Raw genomic sequence first — 19,633 nt, forward strand, 5'->3', positions numbered from 1 at the left:
CTTTTCAAACCACTAACATTTGCTCATGGTCACAGGGAGGCTATATAACGATATTATTATTATTATTATTATTTATTTATATAGCACCATCAATGTACATGGTGCTGTACAGAGTAAAACAGTAAATAGATAAAGGGCAGCCTTGTCCCTTTCCTTTCATCAGAAGACACATCATTCAGAAGATCCCCGTTGATTAAAACAAATATGGGATGGTGGATGAAACAACAGGAATTCTCTAGATTCTGTTGCACTTGGAGCCCTTCCTTATATTTTAGAACCATACTAAGTCATATGAAAACATAAGGCAAGAACTTTGAACATGGCATAATATACTTATATATGTGAAGTATTTCCCATCTTTTGTATATTCGTATATGGTGGTAAAATATCAAGTGAAATTCTGAGATTTGTATTCCTATCGTCCACCCAAATATTGTCTGCAGCCTCTCTTTTTTTCATTCTGTTTTCATTACTCTCAGGTGCTCTTGCTTAGTTAACTTCTATTATTATTATTATTATTATTATTATTATTATTATTATTATTATTATTAGATAAATATTTCTTTAATGACAGTCCAGGAGAGGGAGCTTAAAGGAACAGCAATTCAGGCGGTCTCAGGATCCTTGCAAGCAGCTGGCTGGCTAACAGCATTGTCCGGAGTCATGTTCTGATAAACCACCACAATCTGAAGAAAGGAACAGCCCAGGAATAAAATTAGTATTAGAGTATATTTACAGTGCCACTCAGCCTCCAAGCAACAGGGGGGGCTGTCTTCACGGTGCTGGGTTGGCACCGCCTCTCTCTCAAACCCTGCACTTTACCTCTATCAGGGCGGTGGCAGGTAACCCCAATACTGAGGAGGGAATGCAGGGTTTCAGGGTGGCCATCTAGGTACCAGAGCCACCCCCACTCTCTTCCTGGTGGAAAGTGACCAATCACTGGTCCTCTTCCGCCAGGCACCACCCCCGGATTGCCCCTGGAGTGACATCAGATAGCAGAAGCGCTGTATTGCTGTCACTCCATTTAAATAAGTCAGGGTAAATCCCCAACTTTTTAAAATCACAGCATCATGGGGAAGCCCTGCGGTGGCTATAAAGCTTCGCTTGAAACGTCTGACCAACGCTGTGCAGATCCACAGCCACAGTAGGGCTTTCCCTGCATATAGACAACCCCTGGGTTGGATTGGAAAACTAGGTTCATGTGCAGGAGTAGAATACTTTTGTGCAAACGTAGAATACTTTTGTGCAAAACATGGTTGCACAAATGCTGGGGCAAGCATCCTGCGTAAGTGCTTGTGCACTGGAAAGACTTGCCAGAGCTCCTCAAGTCCTATTTGAGTTTGCAGAATGACACCACTGGGTGCTGCCCATTGTCTCCTCTGACCACCAATCTACACTCTCTTCTAAACATTACCGTTTCAGCATAGGTATCCCGACAAACAGTCTTGCAGCCAAACGCAGCGGTGGAGATGGAGATGCCGAACTCTACGATGGTGAAAATGAAGAGGATGGTCTCTATTGCAGTTATGATTGACCCCTGTCAATGAACCAGATATGGCAGCTAAGGTGATCATTCTCCCATATGTGTGTGTGTGTAGACACAGTGACCCTTGGGAATGATGGGAGACTCTGCATAAGAACCTAAGAAGAGCCCTGCTGAATCAGACCAAGTGGCCAACACCAGCCATCGGCCAGGGACCAACAAAGCAGGACATGGTGCAACAGCATCCCCCCACCCAGGTTTCCCAGAAACTGGTGCACACAGGCTTATTGCCTCGAATACTGGAGGCAGCACACAACCATCAGGGCCAGTAGGCATTGATCGCCTTCGCCTCCAGGAATTGAACCAGGTTCTAGAATTTTGAGAGAGGGAGAAAAATGTCTCCCTATCCACATTCTCCACACCATACGTAATTTTGTACACCTCTATCATGTCTCCCCTTAGCCTCCTTTTTTCCCAGCTAAACAATCCCAGTTGTTGTAACCTTCCTTCGTAGGAGAGAGGCTCCAGCCCCTTAAACATTTTAGTTGCCCTTTTCTGCACTTTTTCCAGCTCTATAATATCCTTTTCCAGGTGTGGTGAGCAGAACTGTACACAGTATTCTAAATGTGGTCACACTACAGATTTGTATAAGGGCAGTATGATACTGGCCGTTTTATTCCCAATTCCTTTTCTTATAATGCCTAACATGGAGTCTGCCTTCTTTACAGCGGCCGCACACTGGGGGCATTTCTACACTGGGCGATATCCCGGGGATCGCCCCGGCATTGTCCCTGTGCATCCACATGACGCACAGGGGATCCCGGGAGCAGGGAGGGATGATCCCTAACCCTAACCCTTTCCCAAGGATATCACCCTACCCTTTAATCATGTTTTCTCCCGCGGTCTCAGGATGATCCCAAGACTGCGGGATGTGTGGCCCGCCGTCACGGTTCCGTCCCGGCTCCTCTCATGTAACTGCAATGAGCCGGGCACAGGGCATGGAACTGTTCAGAGCTCTATGCCCACCAGGGGTGGGGTGGGGGAGCAGGAATAATTTCTTTTTTAAAAAAAATCTTCCTTTTTCATTCGAGTGCTTGAGCACTCATCTTCATTAAAAAAAAAAAAAAAAGGTGGGACGAAGTCCTCTGTCCTCCCTTGATGTCACACACCGTGTGTAGACTGAGGGGGAGGATCTCACAAGCATAATACCGTGAAATGCTCCCTCCCACAACCTCATGCAGTGTATTTTTTTTTATTTATTATTATTAAATTTTTATTCATTTTCAACACTATATAAACATAGATAAACATTACCAAAATATAACTGAAACAAAACACAATAAGAAAAAAAAACATCAAATATCTGCTGCATACATATTGAATGATTGTTGAGTACAAATATCAAAAACTATTACATATACCTTATCATACTACAACATCTTCGTTCTTAACATAAAAGTGCACCCCCCACCTCGGGATCTCATTCCTGATTCCAAAATCTCATATTTTCTTCTGCTGGTGGTTTCCCACTTCCCTTAGTAAACACAAACACTAGGAACTGTTTCCAAATTCCTTCGAACTCATTTATTTTAGTTACGCCTTTTCTCCACTTAATATTACATGTCAGTTTATCATTAATGGCTATGTCCCATACTACTTTATACCATTCCTCAATAGAATATTCCCCTTGGATCTTCCAGTTCCTAGCTACCATCAGTCGTGCTGCAACCAACAAATTCGATATCAGCTCTATAGTTCCTTTTCCACACTTTATATCTTCAAATAGTGACAGCAATGCTATTTTTGGTGTTTGTTCTATTTTCATTCCCACTATTTCTTCAATTTCTGAGAACACCATCTTCCATAATCTTTGTACATATTTGCATTGCCACCACATATGTAAATACGTTCCTTTTTCCCCACAACCTCTCCAACAATTTGCTGAATGTTGATCACTTATCTTATTCAATCTAACCGGGGTTAGGTACCACCTCCATAGAATTTTAAAATAATTCTCCTTTATTCTTACTGATAAACTTCTCAACACTCTTTGTTTCCATAGTCCCTCCCAGCTCTGTCGCCCTATTTGTATCTTCAAATCTGATTCCCAAACCATTTTCTCTGTATTCTCTCTAAACTCCTTCTCTAACAATATTTTATATATTTCACTCATTAATCCTTTTGAAACTATACTCCCTCCTTTCCCTTCCTCCTTACTTACTACTAATTCTTCAAACCTCGTCATCTTTCTGCACATTCTATTATCTTTAATCCACTTTTTATTCCATTGCTCTAATTGACCGTATTCTAGCCAAGATAGCTTCTTCTCCTTTAACAAATTTTCCATATCCTCTCTTGTTTTAATATCTCTTACCCAATCCTTTAATCTTATTTTATTTTTCTCTTTTAATATTTTACATAATCTACCCTTTAGATCCTCTGGGAAATTCTTTAACATTATTATCGGTGCTAAGGGAGAGTTGCTCGGAAGCAGCTTCCCTTTAAATTTACTCCAAATTTCCCATTGAGTCCTCAGGAGTGGATTATCTATACTTCCAACCCACTTTCTTCCTCCGTCTTTAAAAAAAACATTCTCCAAATTCATCTCTACCTTATTTATGGTTTTTTCTTCCATCCAATATAATTCTCCTACTCCCATAATTGCTTCTACAACATGTCTTAATCTATTTGCTACGTAGTATAATTTTATGTTTGGGAGACCCATTCCCCCCTTTTTTTGGCTTAGGTACCAATTATTTTTATTCACTCTTGCTCTCTTTTCTCCATTACAATATTTATTAATAATATTTTGCCAACTTTTTATCTCGGTTTCTGATATTTTTATAGGTAACATTCTAAATACAAAATTAATTTTAGCTAATATCTTCATTTTTATTAAGGCTATTCTTCCGAACCAAGATAAATTTAATCTTTTATATTTCTCCAATTTCTCTAATACCTCTTTCTTTAACCTCGTTAAATTTTCCTTTTCAAGATTCTCTAAATTTTTTGTAATTTTAATTCCCAAATATTTAATCTCATTCTTAACTTTCAATTCCATTCCCTTAAATTCCCAATCCTTTTCTTCCTTCTTGGTATAGTTAAACAACATCATCTCTGATTTAGACCAATTTATTTTTAACCCTGTAATTTCCTCAAATTCCCTCAACTGATATTTAATTCTTTCTAATTTTCTTAATGGATTCTTAATGGTCAATAAAGTGTCATCCGCAAACATGTTTAACTTTATTTCCCTTACCTCTCCAATTCCTTCTAACTCTTCATCCTCCCTTAGTGCCTTCGCCAAAACTTCCATAACCATTACAAACAGGACCGGCGAGAGCGGACATCCTTGTCTTGTTCCTCTGGCTAGTCGTATCTTTTCAGTAAGTCCATCATTTACCACCACTACCGCTGTATTTTGGGAATATAGCTGTTCTATTACATTTTTAAATTTATTTCCAAATCCCAATTTATCTATAATACTCTTTAGTGCCTGCCAGCTCACACAATCAAAAGCTTTAAAAATATCTAATGCCATAATACCTGCCTTAATATTTGCTTTTTTTATTACATTTATTACATTTAAAACTCTACCCACTAAATTATGCATATGCCTTCCTACCACAAACCCACATTGATCTGCTCCTATATATTCTGCCAAAAATTTATTTAGCCGTTTGGCCATAATAGATGTAAAAATTTTAGCATCCTGATTTATTAAAGAAATAGGTCTATAAGAATCGGGATTAGTCAAATCTTTATCTGGTTTTGGGATCAGAATTATCACTGAATGTTCCCATGATTCAGGTATCTTCTCTCCTGATAATATCCTATTATAAAGTTCCATTAATTTTGGAACTAAACAGTCTTTGAAGACCTTATAATATTCTGGACCCAAACCATCTGCTCCCGGTGATTTACCAACTTTTAACTTATCAATAACCTCTTCAACTTCTCTTTGAGTTATTACTGACTCCATTAACTCCTTATATTCTAATTTTATTCCCTTCTTTATAAACCTTCCAATATACTCCTCCACCTTTTCTTGTTGAATTTCTTTACCCTTATACAATTCCTGATAAAATTCCTGAAAAAATTTTATTTTAGCTTTCATTGCATGACAATAATTCCCTCGGCTATCTTTCAACGTTTCTATCCCATTCCTCCCTTTTTCTTTTTGTGTGAGCTTGGCAAGCAACCTCGAGTTCTTATCACTGTTTTCAAAATATTCCCTTTTCATATACATTAAATTCTTTTGAATCTCTTCTATATTTAAATTTTCTAATTGTTTCTTCTTAGCTTGTATTTCCACTAATTTATATTTATCTTTAACTCGCCAATATCTTTCCTCCAAGTTTTTAATTTCTATCTCTAACTTTTCCTGTTCTGCACATTGTTGTCTTTTTAAACTACATGTTTCTCTAATACAGATTCCTCTTGCTACAGCCTTCATGGTGTCCCAAATGACTGACCCAGCTGTTCCTCCTTTTTCATTAATTTCCCATGACTCCGACAGTTCCTTCCGAATTTTATCTACTATTTTATTATATTTCAATATCTTTGTATTCAGCTTCCATCTATATGCCTCTTTATAATCTTTCTTAACTGTAAATTCTAAACTTAACAAGGCATGATCAGTTACTTTTATTACCCCCATTTCCATTTTACAAATCCTCGTTGCAAAATCTTTTGAAACAAATATATAATCTATCCTGGAGTATGTATGATGAACTGGGGAAAAGTATGAAAATCCAGGCCTATTCCCGTTAAGTAAACGCCACGAATCTAAATAATCATTTTCTTTTACTAATTTATTCAATATAGTCATATTGTTCCTCTTTTCAGCATTAGTGGGATTTGACCTGTCCCGTTTATTATCCATAACCATATTAAAATCCCCAGCTAATATAGCATACCCCTCCTTAAATTCTTCTATTTCTTTAAACAACTTTATAAAAAACTCTCTATGCCTCTCATTTGGGGCATAAACATTAATCAAAGTATAAACCTTTCCCTCAATTTTACCTTTTAACATAAGATATCTGCCCTTATCATCCTTTTTTACTTCTTCTAATATAAACCCACTTTTTTTTTAAATCAAAGTGGCCACTCCATTTTTTTTCGATGTCCCTAATGACTTTTCATAATAGGCTAACCACTTTAATTTTATCATATTCGAATTCTCGGAGCCTTGGTGTGTCTCTTGGACCATTATAATATCTGATCCCTCTTTATTAAGCATTTGTTCTATTCTCTTCCTTTTCACGACTGCCCCCAAACCTTTAACATTGAGTGTTGATACCTTTATCTTTTTATCCATAATCACCCTTTTGAAATCTCTTCCGATCCCTTGTGCTCAGCAATTCAAACTTGCTTACATAAAAAAACAAACTCCATACATAAAACCCCCACCCTCCTACCCCAATCCCTCCTCTCCTACCTTCCCCCCCTCCCCACCCCCCCACTCTAATCCCCCCCATATCCCCGTGAGTCTAGTACTCCAGCCATCTACTTTAAAGGGGGGGGCAGTGCTGCGCCTGGCCGGCAGGTTTCTATATTAGCATTTCTATTTGCAATTATCTCCAAACATAATTAACAATTCTCTTACTCTCCAGATGTCCCAGCCTCATTCCCTCCCCCACCCACTCCAGCCCCATTTGCTTCCCCATCCAGACCCAGCCTCTTCAGCAATTCTTTACCTTGATCCAATGAGGTTACTCTGTGTTCCCTCCTCCCATATGTAAATCTTAAGAAAACCGGGTAACCCCATGCATATGGAATTTTGTTCTGCATTAACATTCCAGTTATTGGTTTAATACTCCGTCTCCAATTTAATGTATGTTGAGAAAGATCATTATAAATTTGCACTGCTTTGCCTTTATATTGTAACTGGGTCAAAGATCTCAATTCTTTCATGATTTGCTCTTTTTTATAATAGTTACCAAATTTCACCAAAATATCTCTAGTCCCTTTGTAGTTTTGCCCCCCCACGCGGTGGACTCGGTCCAGATCCGATCCATCTATTGGTATGTCAGGCATCAGCTCTTTGAACCAGTTCAGAATGATTTCTCTAAGATCTTCTCCTTGTATCTGCTTCAGCTGCTTTATTCGAATCGAAGATCTACGAGATTGGTCTTCCAAGGCAATCAGACGTAATTCCCATTCCTTAAATTGAATATTTGTTGATTTTTCAAAAGCCTCTTGCTTCTTCTGGTCCAATTCCGCTTTTGCCTCTATCTCTTTGATCTTATCCGAGTTTTCTGCGGTCTTATCCGAAAGAACACGCATTTGTTGTCTAAATTCATTCATTTGCTGATCCATTTTTTTAAAAATGATGATATTATTCTCTACAATAACTGCCTTAATTTCTGCTAGGGAGGGAAAGTTGCTGTCCATTGCTTTTCCCCCTTCAGCCATATTCTTTTCTTTATTTGGTACTGTATCCAAAGAAACTGGGTCTATAACTTCGTCTTCCTGGTCTGTTCCAGGGGCTGTATCTTCCAGGTGGGAGAGGTGGGTTAAATTATGATTTGAAGGTTTCTTTTTTTGTATATTCAACTTTTCCCACTTCTTAATCTTTTTTTTAATGTTGGACATAGGACCCTTCTGAGTAGGGCATAAATCTTAGAGCCCCCACTTCCTTAGCAACTTTTACTGGCTTCTCTTCTATGTGCCAAACACACCACCTTCTTCCCGAGGGGGAGGAAATATATTCAGTTCACAACAGCATTCACTAGAGGGGATCAGATCCAATCATTCACAGTTTCTCAAAATCCCACATCTCCCTCACAGAATGCTGTTTCTTCCCCTTCACCCCCCCCTTCTCGGCCCACCGCAAACAGCTTCCACTTTCCACTTTACAAAGATTACAGCAAACAACTTCAAAGCCAGTATTTCAATCTTTCCAACTTAAGATAAAGGATGAGAAGTGAGGATCGTTGTAAATCAGATCAACGTCTAACAAGCATAAGTTCTTTCTTTTCAAACTGCGACATCAATCATGTTACTTTCGGTTTTGCCTCTGCAGTTTATAAAGACATTCCGTCAAGCTCACCTCCTCCCATCGGCTCTTCTCAACACTTTCCAGCTCCGATAGCTTTTATAATCATTTCCTGTCGTTTGCTCAAAGATTTATGCCCATTAAAAAATAGATAATTGCTTTTTCCGGCAAAGCCGCTCAGAGCCTCAGAAGAAACCTGCCACCGCCATGGCTGCCAAGCTCCGCCCCCCTCAACCTCATGCAGTGTAGACATGCCCTGGGTGGACCTTTTCATCGAGCTGTCCACCACAATCCCAAGATCTCTTTCTTGTTCGGTCACTGCCAGCTCAGAACTCATCAGGTTACACTTGAAGTTGGGAGGTTTTTTGCCCCAACATGCATCACCTTACACTTGCTTACACTGCATCTGCCATTTGGACGCCCACTCTCCCAGCTTGGAGAGATCCCTTTGGTGCTGTTCACAACCCCTTTGTGTTTTAACAACCTTAAATAATTTGGTGTCGTTGGCAAATTTGGGCACTTCACTACTCACTCCTAATTCCAAATCATTTATCAACAAGTTGAAAATAATTGGTCCTAGCACTGAGCCCTGTGGGAACCCTACTGTCTAGTTTGGTTGCCACCTCCAGGAATCCACAAGAGCTGTACTGCTTAAGAGCACTGGGGTAAAGAGAAGCACAGCAGAACTAATTAGATGCAGTAGTCCTAGAGCAAAGTTATTAGCACTCCAATTCCCCACCCACTCTTTAGCACTGCCCTGGTTATGTGAAGCCTTGATATTAGGAATTATACTAGTGGCATCATTCAGACTCAGGATTCTATGAAGGACAAGACACACTCATTCTTCTTGTCCTGTTGAGGGTGAACAAGCTCCCCAAGGCCTAGTCTCAGCCCTCAGCTAGACCTACGGAGGGGTGAAGATCTCGCAATATTTTTATCATGAGATCTCCCCCTTTGTTTACACGTGGTGCGTGACGATCTCGGAGGGAGAGGACGTCGTGCCCACCATTTTGTGGGTTTTCTCTTAAAGGAGAGGAGCGCATGAGGGCTCATGCGCAAAAGGTAGGTTTTTTGTTTGTTTTTACGATTTTTACCGCTCCTTCACCACACCCCCGATGGGCACAGGTCCCAGCTCCTCGCGAGTAACTGCGAGGAGCTGGGACAAACCGCGACGCCAACCCACATGATCCATGGTCTCGGGATCAGCCTGAGGCCGCAGAAAAAGCGGGCTCAAAGGATAAGGCTACATCCCTGGGAAAGGGAGGGATCATCCCTCCCTGCTCCCAGGATCCCCTGTACGTCATGTGGACACACAGGGATGATCCCATGGATCACCCCAGGATATTGCCCCATCTAGCTATGGCCTCAGTGGGAGATGCACTTCCATGAGTGATGATTTTGGTATCAGAACACTTTTAGGCCAACTGTGAATGGATGTTCTTGCACTGATACATTACCTCTGGTCCATAATACATGGCAAATGAAAGAGAGAGGATCACGATCCCAACAGCAGCCGCCACGGTGCTCACCACATTCATTCCCAGCATGCCTTTCACCTAGAGAAGTCAGAAAAATTCACAATGAACCAAATGAGATCATCCCGAGACTGTGGAAAAACCGTGAAAAAAGTGTAGGTCAATATCCTGGGGAAATTTTAGAATTTCAGAATTTCTGTAAACCGCCCAGAGAGCTCTAGCTATGGGGGCAGTATATAAATGCAATAAATAAATAAATCATCCGTCCCTGTTCCCAGGATGTCTTATGTGTCATGTGGACGCACAGGAACGAGCCTGGGGTGATCCCTGGGATATCGCCCCGTCTAGCTGTGCCCCAAATTACAGGTTGTGCACACTGATGAACAAGATTTTATTTTTAACTGGCACAACCTCTCTTGCGTTATCCACGTTAATCCACACGTTAGATCCCCCTTGAAGTGATCCACAGAGCAGTCTCAACATAGGATGTTTTACAGGACAGCTTCAAACCAGGAATTTTAGGAGTGAGTCTTAAATGACAAGCAACATATGTCATTAATTGTGAGCTCCATCTCATCTCTCTTCACATCACACATTCCCCAAATAGGTTAGTTACCCATGGCATCTTGGGTGTCTTGGAGGCTTTCACAGACACAGATCCTGAAATTATGTACTGCAAAAAATGGAAAAAGAGGTCAGAGGCAATTTTATTTATTGATTTAAAGCCTTTCTTTGCTGCCTTTCAGAGCAGAAGCCCTCCCAAGGTGGATTACAACCCTACATAAAACAGTATAAAAAAGCAATAAAAGCATAGACAATAAAATACCAGTTAAAAACAATAAAAGCTAACAGTAAAAAATAAAAACAAGGGCACTAGCAGTAAAACAGTATTCATTTATGAGAAGGCCATAAAATAAATAGTAAAATTAAACTTTTTAAGGCCTTCTTAATAGCTTGTAAGGATGGTGGAGTGCTGGTGGGAGTTCATTCCGCAGGTGTGGGGCCACTGCTGAGAAGGCCCTCTCCCATGTGGAGACCCACCTAATTTCTCTCACTGGTGGGCAGGCGAGAAGGGCCTCTCTGTTTTTATCTTTAAATGTGGGCAGGCTGATATACAGTAGGTGAACAAGGGACTGCCTTGTATCCACCTGGCTCTGTCTCCTAGATCATAATGAGAGAACTGTGAGACATGACAAGATCAGATGTTTCTCATGCAAAGGCAATGAAGCCATGCTACCTATTCTGGTGGACAGATCCCCACTAATCAGACGACAGGTTTGAAGTTCCATAACTTCCATTCTAGTGTCCAGACGAGGGCAGAACTGGTGCCCCCCCCCTCTCTCTCCCTGTGCAAAGAGAAGGATGTTCCTGTGCACCCACAGCTGCCTCTAGACAAAGCTGCTTTTGGTTCCAGGTTTACTGGATTATTATTAATAATAATCTCCCCTTCACCCCAAGATGCTCATGTCCATGTCTGGCTCTCTTACCCCCTTCATATTATCCTTACAATGATAATGTGAGGTAGGATGGCCAGAGAGAGAAGTGTAAAATCACCTGCTGAGCTTTATGGCTAAGTGGGTCTTCCCAGTCCTAGTCCAACACTGTACCACACACTGACTCTCCTCCTTTGGAAGATGATCAGAGTGGAGAATTCTGTACCACTTTCTGTCAGTCTGTTCCTCTTTGTCCAGTCTGAATTCCCTGCCCACCACAAAACACTCTGTGTCGTAACAACAAAAGAAGAGCCATGCTGGATCAGACCAATGCCTGAACTAGACCTACCGGTCTAGCGGGACGGAGGGGTGACGATCTCGTGATACTGCCTTTGATACTGGAGGAAGCATATTCCCATCAGGGCTAATAGCCATTGATTGCCTTCTCCTCCAGGAATTTGTCTAACCCTCTTTTAAAGCCATCCAAAATCATGGAAAGGACTACAGCTTGTGACAGCTAGGTGAAGAAGTACTTCCTTTCGTCTGTCCTGAATTTTCCCATCTATCAGCTTCATGGGATGACCTGGGTTCACAAGAGAGGGGGAAAAGACGCATCCCTATCCATATTCTCTGGACCATGCATAATTTTGTGCACCACTATCATGTTTCCCCTTCTTTTCTAAGCTAAATAATCCTAGCTGTTGTAACCGTCCCTCATAGGGGAAATGCTCCACTGTGCCTTGATAATTTTAGTTGCCCTTTTCTGCAACTATATAAAGGCAGTATGATATTGGCAGTTTTATTCTCAATTTCTTACCAAATTATCCCTAACATATCCCTTTTTCTTTTTCTTTTTTTACAGCAACCTCACATTGGATTGATATTTTCAACAAGCTGTTCACCACAAGCCCAAGATCTCTTTCCTTCTTACTGAACCCTAGGGATTCTGTCAGGAATGGGGATAAACACTCAGAAATGTGAAGAGACCATGAGAAGCGACGTCTACATTTGCTCAGCTTTTATGATTGATTCTGCTTCTGCAAGTTGTATGGGAAGGTGTAGGATCTAGGCAGACCAATAAAGGCCCATCTCGTAATTGCTGAAATTCCATTTCAGCCATTCTCAGGCTTCGAAATTTTCATTCCTTACATACTTTCTAGCTGTAAGGACTAGAACCTTTCTTTTCCAAAAGAAAATTAAAACCGATGTTGAATTTTGCGCTCATTACCAAATCCCATGCTTTCACATTGCAGTTGGACAATTGTGAAGTATGTTTAGCCCTGACCACATTTGTCATATTCTGGTCTTCCACATGTTCTTCATCCATCACAAAATCCATGGATCCCAAAGCTTTTGGCAGCCCTTGACAAAACTGGGATTGAGGACATAATCCAAAGGAGGACACAAATTGAATAATTCCTGTGCTAAAATGAAACCTGTAGAACGGTTGTTAACACATGCAGCAAACTTGGAATTACCAAGATTCCAGTCCAATATTGTGTCTTCAGCGCCAAGTATTCAGATGGGTATGCATCTGGAATTGCTATGTCTATCATAATCGCAAAGACAATTCCAATAATTCCTATAAGAATCTGTGTGATCTGTAAAGACAGCATTGAACAAGATGATATCATTAGCTCACATTTCACACCCAGACCAATCTAGGAGCACTTCACCCAATGCTATCCCCACCCGCTAAGTTGTAAGGAATGATCTGTGGCCTGAACAGGGACATGGGCCTCAAATACTAAAAGGTTTCGGCTATGTGCTCCTGCTTTGTAAATGCAAAATGTTCTATGAAGCAGGAATAATTGGGTCAAAATCAAAAGAAAGGATAGATTGCGGAGGAATAATAATAATAATAATAATAATAATAATGATGATGATTCTTACCCGCCTCTCCACTCTGATTGAGGCGGGGAACAACAATAAATGATAAAATACATAATACTGAATTAAAACATAATATACATTTTAAAAAAACATCCTAAAAACATTTTAAAAACATCTTAAAATTCCGCTGTATAGGCCTGCCAGAAGAGATCAGTCTTTATAGCTTTCTTGAATGCTAGTAGACTGTGAAGTTGACAAGTCTCCTCCGGCAGGCCATTCCGCAGCCTGGGAGCAGCAGAAGAGAAGGTCTTCTGGGTAACAGTTGATAATCTAGTTTTTGCTAGCTGAAGTAGATTCTTCCCAGAGGACCTGAGTGTGTGGGTCGGATTGAATGGGAGAAGGCGATCCCGCAGGTAGCCTGGATCCAAACCATGTAGAGCTTTAAAGGTGATAACCAACACTTTATACTTTGCTTGGAAACTAATCGATAGCCAGTGAAGAGATTTTAAAACTGGTGTAATGTGGTCACCCCTAGGTGTACGGTTGACCTGCCTGGCTGCCATATTTTGAACTAGTTGAAGTTTCTGGACTAGGCACAAAGGTAGCCCTGTCAAACCTTGAAGTTACCAGCACGTGCACTACCGTCTTTAGGTCTTCTAACTCTAAGAAGGGGCGCAGCTGGCCAAAGCTGATAGTGGGCGCTCCTGGGTGTTGCATCTATCTGGGCTGTCATTTGGAGCGATGGATCCAGAAGCACCCCCATGCTGTGAACACAGTCTTTCAGGGGGAGTGTAACCCCATCCAGAACTGGTTGACACACCTCCAAACCCTGGTTGTGGCCTTTGACAGCAAGTACCTCCGTCCGTTTGTTCATTCCCTACATTACATTCCCCCTGTTGCTGTGACACATACTGCAAAGGAAAATTGCAAGTCCTGCACAAATTGCCTGTCCAGGCGGCTTGGAGTTGAGGAATCACATCGTGTCCTAGAATGCATCCTGAAAAACACTGTTCTGAGTCATGCAGATGAATGCTCAAATGGGAGTGGTTCATTCTTACATTTGAATATAATTTTCCCTGCAGTCTGTACTCACCCCCAGCGCTAGCGGCTCACCCAAATAAAAATTCTTCATTGGCTTTAGCATAGAAGGAGTCACTTGATTACTAAAGGAGGACACAATGGGAGTCGAATCCATGCTGGGGTTTGTTGAGCAGTGGGGTTTTTTTTAAGTCTTGAGAAACAGCAACACTGTTGGGCAAAAGAAATCCAAGTTGTGTAAGCAAAGAAAGGAGAGGGAGGAAGGCAGCGTTCTGACTGCTTCGATTGAAACCCTGAGCGGATTCGCTGCCCCACTGACATCGGAGCCACCAGCCTTTAACTCCTACGCATGTGTTGACAGACGAAACGTCCCAGAACTCCCAGCACTCCCCAGCCAGCATGGGAGTTGGAGGACCTTTTTGTCTATCTAAACGTGCATAGAATTGCGCCCCAAACAAGCAACGCTTTGCACCCCAAATCAGTGCTCAGAGGTCTAAAGGCAGGGCCGCCCGGGTTCCTGGGGAGCAGACGCTGCACATGATCGGTGTCTGCCTTGATCAGCACAGCCCTGGAGAGTTCATCGGGACGCCCATCTCGTTCCTCCTCCCTCCGGGAGAGAAACAGGCTGGCTCCCCAGGCCGGAGGAGGCGGGCGGGTCCCGCTGGCAAAGCCAGCCCTTATCTCCTGGAGCCGCGGGGGGAGCTGAGCACAGCCGCGTTCGTGGAACAGCCAGAGAGCCGAGCGCCCCCCACCCCTACCCCTCCCCTTCAGATAGGCGACATCGCTCACCAGCAGGGCTGAGCGCAACACAACAACATTGAGGATTACCGGCTGTTCGGAAACCCAGAACGGAATCTCCGCCCCACCGAAATCGGAGCCACCAGCCTCTTCTGGGTGAAGACGGGTCCGGATTTATCGCCTCCTCCACGCTCAGCGCGGAGCAAACATGTCGTGCAGCGGCCCAGCTAGAAGCTTGCGAAGTTGCGATTCCCCCTGGCCCCGCCGCTGCTTCCCACCAAAAAAAAAGGGGAAAAAAAGAAGAAAAAGATTGCAACACGCAACAGAGCTTCCGGATGCTTTTCCGTGTCCTTCTGCCTGCCTAGACGGATTCATTGCTGCAAGAAATCGACAGAACCGATTGCACAAATTAATTCGGGTGACGAGCTCAGCACAAAACAGCAAGCACCGCCCGGCTCTCAGCTTGTGAGCGATAATCATGTGGGGTTTTCTCACTTCTCACCATAACTTTATTTGAGGCCGGAGTGTTTTAATGGGGTGTTATAATCATCCGCACGACCCCCTTACCTAGAATTGGGGATTCAAGACCTCTCTTTCATTTTTCCCAGTTCGTCGTAGTAATAGTTCTCCCCTTTACCTGACAGCATGTATTTTGATATAAATGTTTTTGTTTCTTTATGGCAAGGAGAAAGGAGGTATGCTGGACACCAAAACCTTGCTCCCCATCTACGGAGACGTCTTTCTGAGCCATCCTGCTGGTTTGCCAAGTATGTATTTCATCAGATGCGATCCAGCATTTCTGTTGGTCACCAGGTCTAGAAACTTACTTTTCTTCTTCTTTTAAATAAAAGTCAAAGGGTTCTAATTATTACCCTACACACACACACAGTCAGGGCTGGGCAGAGGGGGCGGGCAGTGGGGCCAGTTGGCATGGGCCTACGATTTTTAGAGGGCCTACTCTGAGTCCCCCTGGTAGAGGCAAAGGGGGGCCCTTTGGTAAAGATTTGTTACAAAGTAGCTCTCCTCTTCAATATAGTTGACTTTGTTATAATTGACTTTGTTATTGATGGCCTTCATTGACATTGAACATTGAGGTATCATTTCCCCTCCACTCCATACTCACCCCCAGTGCCAGCGGCTCACCCCCATAAAATTTCTTCAGCCGTAGCCTAGAGAGATTAATCTTATCATTCATGAGGGGCTGGAAGACTTGGGGCATAACAGGAGTTGAATCCATGCTGGGATTTCAGGGGTTTGGTGAGTAGCCTCCTTAAGGTTTGCAAAACAGCCACACTGTTGGGCAAAAGAAATAAAAAATGTGCAGGTAGGCAAGGGACACCGAGAGAGTGAGAAATAAAAGGGTACTACCATCAGCTTTTGGATGGAACTCTATTCCTGAATTTTTGTGGAGTTTAAGCTTTACTCCATAAAAAAAGGGCTATCCCTTTAACAGCTGCGGAACATGCAGAAGTTCATCAGGGGCACTCTCCCAGCATGAAAATACACTGATGGTGAAAACCACACCTGCTGAATTGCTACCTGCTGTGCAGCTCTAAAAGACACAAGGGCTTTGGGGGGAAAAGCTGACAGTGAGGGGATAAAACTTCAAATTGGTCTCCATTTTCCTGAGACTTGAAGAGCGCCATCAGACGAGTGTTTTATTGCACGCTTTTTACTGGGCACTCTTGAATGAAACAGATTATCTAGATCCATTACAATCGGGTTTCAGGCCTGGTTTTGGAGGGGAAACTGCTTTGGTCGCCCTGTGGGATGACCTTTGCCGGGAGAGAGAGACGGGGAGTGTGACCCTGTTGGTTCTCCTGGACCTCTCAGCAGCTTTCGATAACATCGACCATGGTATCCTTCTGGATAGGTTGTCTGAGCTGGGAGTTGGAGGTACTGCGTTGCAGTGGTTCCGCTCCTACTTGGATGGCCGATTCCAGAAGGTGGTGCTGGAGGATTATTGCTCTGTGCCGTGGCACCTAAGCCATCGTGTTCCACAGGGCTCTATCTTATCCCCTATGCTGTTTCACATATACATGAAGCCGCTGAGGGAGGTTATCCGGAGAAGTAATGTGGACTGAGGTGTCATCAATATGCGGATGATACCCAGCTCTATCTTTCCTTTTCATCAAACCCAGGTGAGGCAGTGGCTGTTCTGAACCAGTGCCTGGGCACGGTAATGGACTGGATGAGGGCTAATAAACTGAGACTGAATCCAGACAAGACGGAGGTACTGTTAGTGGGTGGTTCATCTGTCTGGCGAGGTGAAGTTTGCCCTGTCCTGGACGGGGTTGCACTCTCCCTAAAGGATCAGGTCTGTAGTTTGGGGGTGCTCATGGATCCAGAACTGTCACTTGAGGCACAGGTGAACTCAGTGGCAAAGAGCACCTTTTATCAGCTTAGGTTGATATACCAACTATGCCCTTATCTGGACAGAGATAGCCTAGCTACAGTTATCCATGCTCTGATAACCTCTTGTTTGGATTACTGCAATGTGTTATACGTGGGGCTGCCTTTGAAAACAGCCTACGAGACCACATTACGCCAGTCCTTTTACAACTTTATTGGCTGCCAGTCCAGGTCCGGGCCTGATTCAAAGTGCTGGTATTGACATTCAAAGCCCTAAATGGTTTGGGGCCAGGTAATTTGAAGGAACGCCTCCTCCCATATGTACCTGCCCGGACCTTAAGATCATCCACAGGGGTCCTTCTCCATGCGCCCCTGCCAAAGGAAGTCTACTAGGAGGAGGGCTACTAGGAGGAGGGCTTTCTCCGCTGTGGCACCCCGGCTGTGGAATGAGCTCCCCAGAGAGGTCCGCCTGGTGCCTACACTGTACTCCAGCTGAAGACCTTTTTATTCTCTCAGTATTTTAACACTTAATTTTAACTTAAATTTAAATTTTACTATTCTAACTCGGTATTTTAATCTTATATCAATTTTTGCTGTGTGGTTTTATCCTGGTTGTGCTTTTGATACTGTATTTTGTATTTGTGTTTTTAACCTGTTGGTTGTTTTATTATCGTTTTAATTTTTGTGAACTGCCCAGAGAGTTTCGGCTATTGGGTGGTATAAAAATGTAATAAATAAATAAATAAATATAGTAGTAGTCACTGGCATCGCAGCAAAAAACTATATAGAAAACCTTCAGAAACTGGGCCTATGGAAGTACATCTACACCAACATCCAAAAAGCAATCATACTTAAAAACATGTTCAATATACAGGGAATTTCTGAATCAATAAAAGACTTGACAAAGCCCGTCATGACCGTCTAGAAAAACCACCAGCAGTGAGGAAAGAGATGATGATGAGAACCATAATAATACATGTGTGGTGTAGTAGTTAGAGCTTTGGACTCTAACTCAAGAGATCCGGCTTTTAGTCCCTACTCAGCCATGGAAGTTCACTGAGTGACTCTGGGCCAATCAGAATCTCTCAGCCCATCCTACCTTGCAGGGTTGTTGCTGTAAGGATAAAATGCAGAGGAGGAGGATTATGTATGCCGCCTTGGGTTTCTTGGAGGAAAGAAGGCGGGACAGAAGTGCTATAAGTAAAGTAATAAATAAATATTATCCATGAGATGCCTCCCTCCCCTATCAAGAAGTCTTACTGAGCCATTCTGCCTGGCTTTCTGTCTGTCCGTTCCACCACACTCCCACTGAACATCCTTGTCAACTCTCAGCTTTAAATGAAAGCTGAAGGATTATTTTTCTTACTTTAACCATGATGTATATTCAACTTTCTGTCTTTATCACAGACTTCATTTAGGCTCCCATCATAGGGTGTAAACAGATACCCACTCTCCTTGGGGGACTGCACTCCCCCCCCAACCAATTTCAACTGTGATGGAACAAAATGGTAAAACTCGATGGTGGATTTTATGCAGTACAAAAAACAAACACCACTCCAATTCAGAATCCAGTAATTCAAATAGGAATGGGAAAACAACATCCAGCTATTGCAAATATAAAAATTTATTGTGATACTAGTTGCTTACAGTGAATGGACCTGGGTGGGAAATGAGGTCCAGAAATAAAACAGACCTCCTGAGGAAATTGTACAAGCATTTCTTTGGAATAAATCAAACATTAAACACACAGAAAGAGAGAGAGAAAGAGAGAGAGAGAGAGAGAGAGAATAGGACAATAAATGACAACAGTGCTTATAGTCTTGGACTGGGACTCAGGAGATTCACTGGGTGACTTTGGACCAGTCATTGATTCTCAGTCTAAACTACTTCATAGGGTTGTTGTGAGGATAATATCAAGAGGAGGAGGACTATGTAAACCACCTTGAGTTCCTTCCAAGAGGGGAAAAATGGTGGGATGAAAATGTAATAATAATAATAATAATAATAATAATTCCTCCCCCTTCCCCACCCCATCACTGCATTCTGCATAGCTCTGAATGGGGGGGGGTGTATGAGAGAGAGAGAGAAAGAGAGCACTTTTATCACACCAGCGTTCCTGTGCAATCACTGCGAATTGCTTGCAAAGTTTTTGAGTTTATAATCTGCTTTTATTGTGAAGTACTCCCATGCATCCTCCTTTAATTGTGCTATAAAGCCAAAAGACTCCCCGTGTTTGGATACTAGTTTTCACGCGTATCATCCGAGCGGCCACTGGGGC

General features: G+C 42.5%; 1 protein-coding gene across 2 annotated transcripts; it reads right to left on the bottom strand.

Annotated features, from left to right (window-relative positions):
• Nucleotides 1-147: 147 nt before the first annotated feature.
• On the bottom strand, nucleotides 148-15,344 carry LOC134407730 (membrane-spanning 4-domains subfamily A member 15-like). 2 transcript variants are annotated; one of them, XM_063139654.1, is made up of 7 exons: nucleotides 15,094-15,344; nucleotides 14,321-14,475; nucleotides 12,873-12,995; nucleotides 10,578-10,634; nucleotides 9,944-10,042; nucleotides 1,415-1,537; nucleotides 148-686 (listed from the first exon to the last, which is right to left on the bottom strand). In XM_063139654.1, exons 2-7 carry the CDS (start codon nucleotides 14,420-14,422, stop codon nucleotides 606-608), a joined length of 585 nt encoding a protein of 194 aa, XP_062995724.1. In that variant the 5' UTR covers nucleotides 14,423-14,475; nucleotides 15,094-15,344; the 3' UTR covers nucleotides 148-605. The 2 variants fall into 2 exon arrangements, with proteins under 2 accessions (XP_062995724.1, XP_062995723.1); XM_063139653.1 differs by lacking the exon at nucleotides 15,094-15,344 and having other exon boundaries at nucleotides 14,321-14,592.
• Between the last annotated feature and the right edge of the window lie 4,289 nt (nucleotides 15,345-19,633).

The sequence above is a fragment of the Elgaria multicarinata genome, chromosome 13 (assembly GCF_023053635.1).
Source record: "Elgaria multicarinata webbii isolate HBS135686 ecotype San Diego chromosome 13, rElgMul1.1.pri, whole genome shotgun sequence".
Lineage (NCBI taxonomy): Eukaryota > Metazoa > Chordata > Lepidosauria > Squamata > Anguidae > Elgaria > Elgaria multicarinata.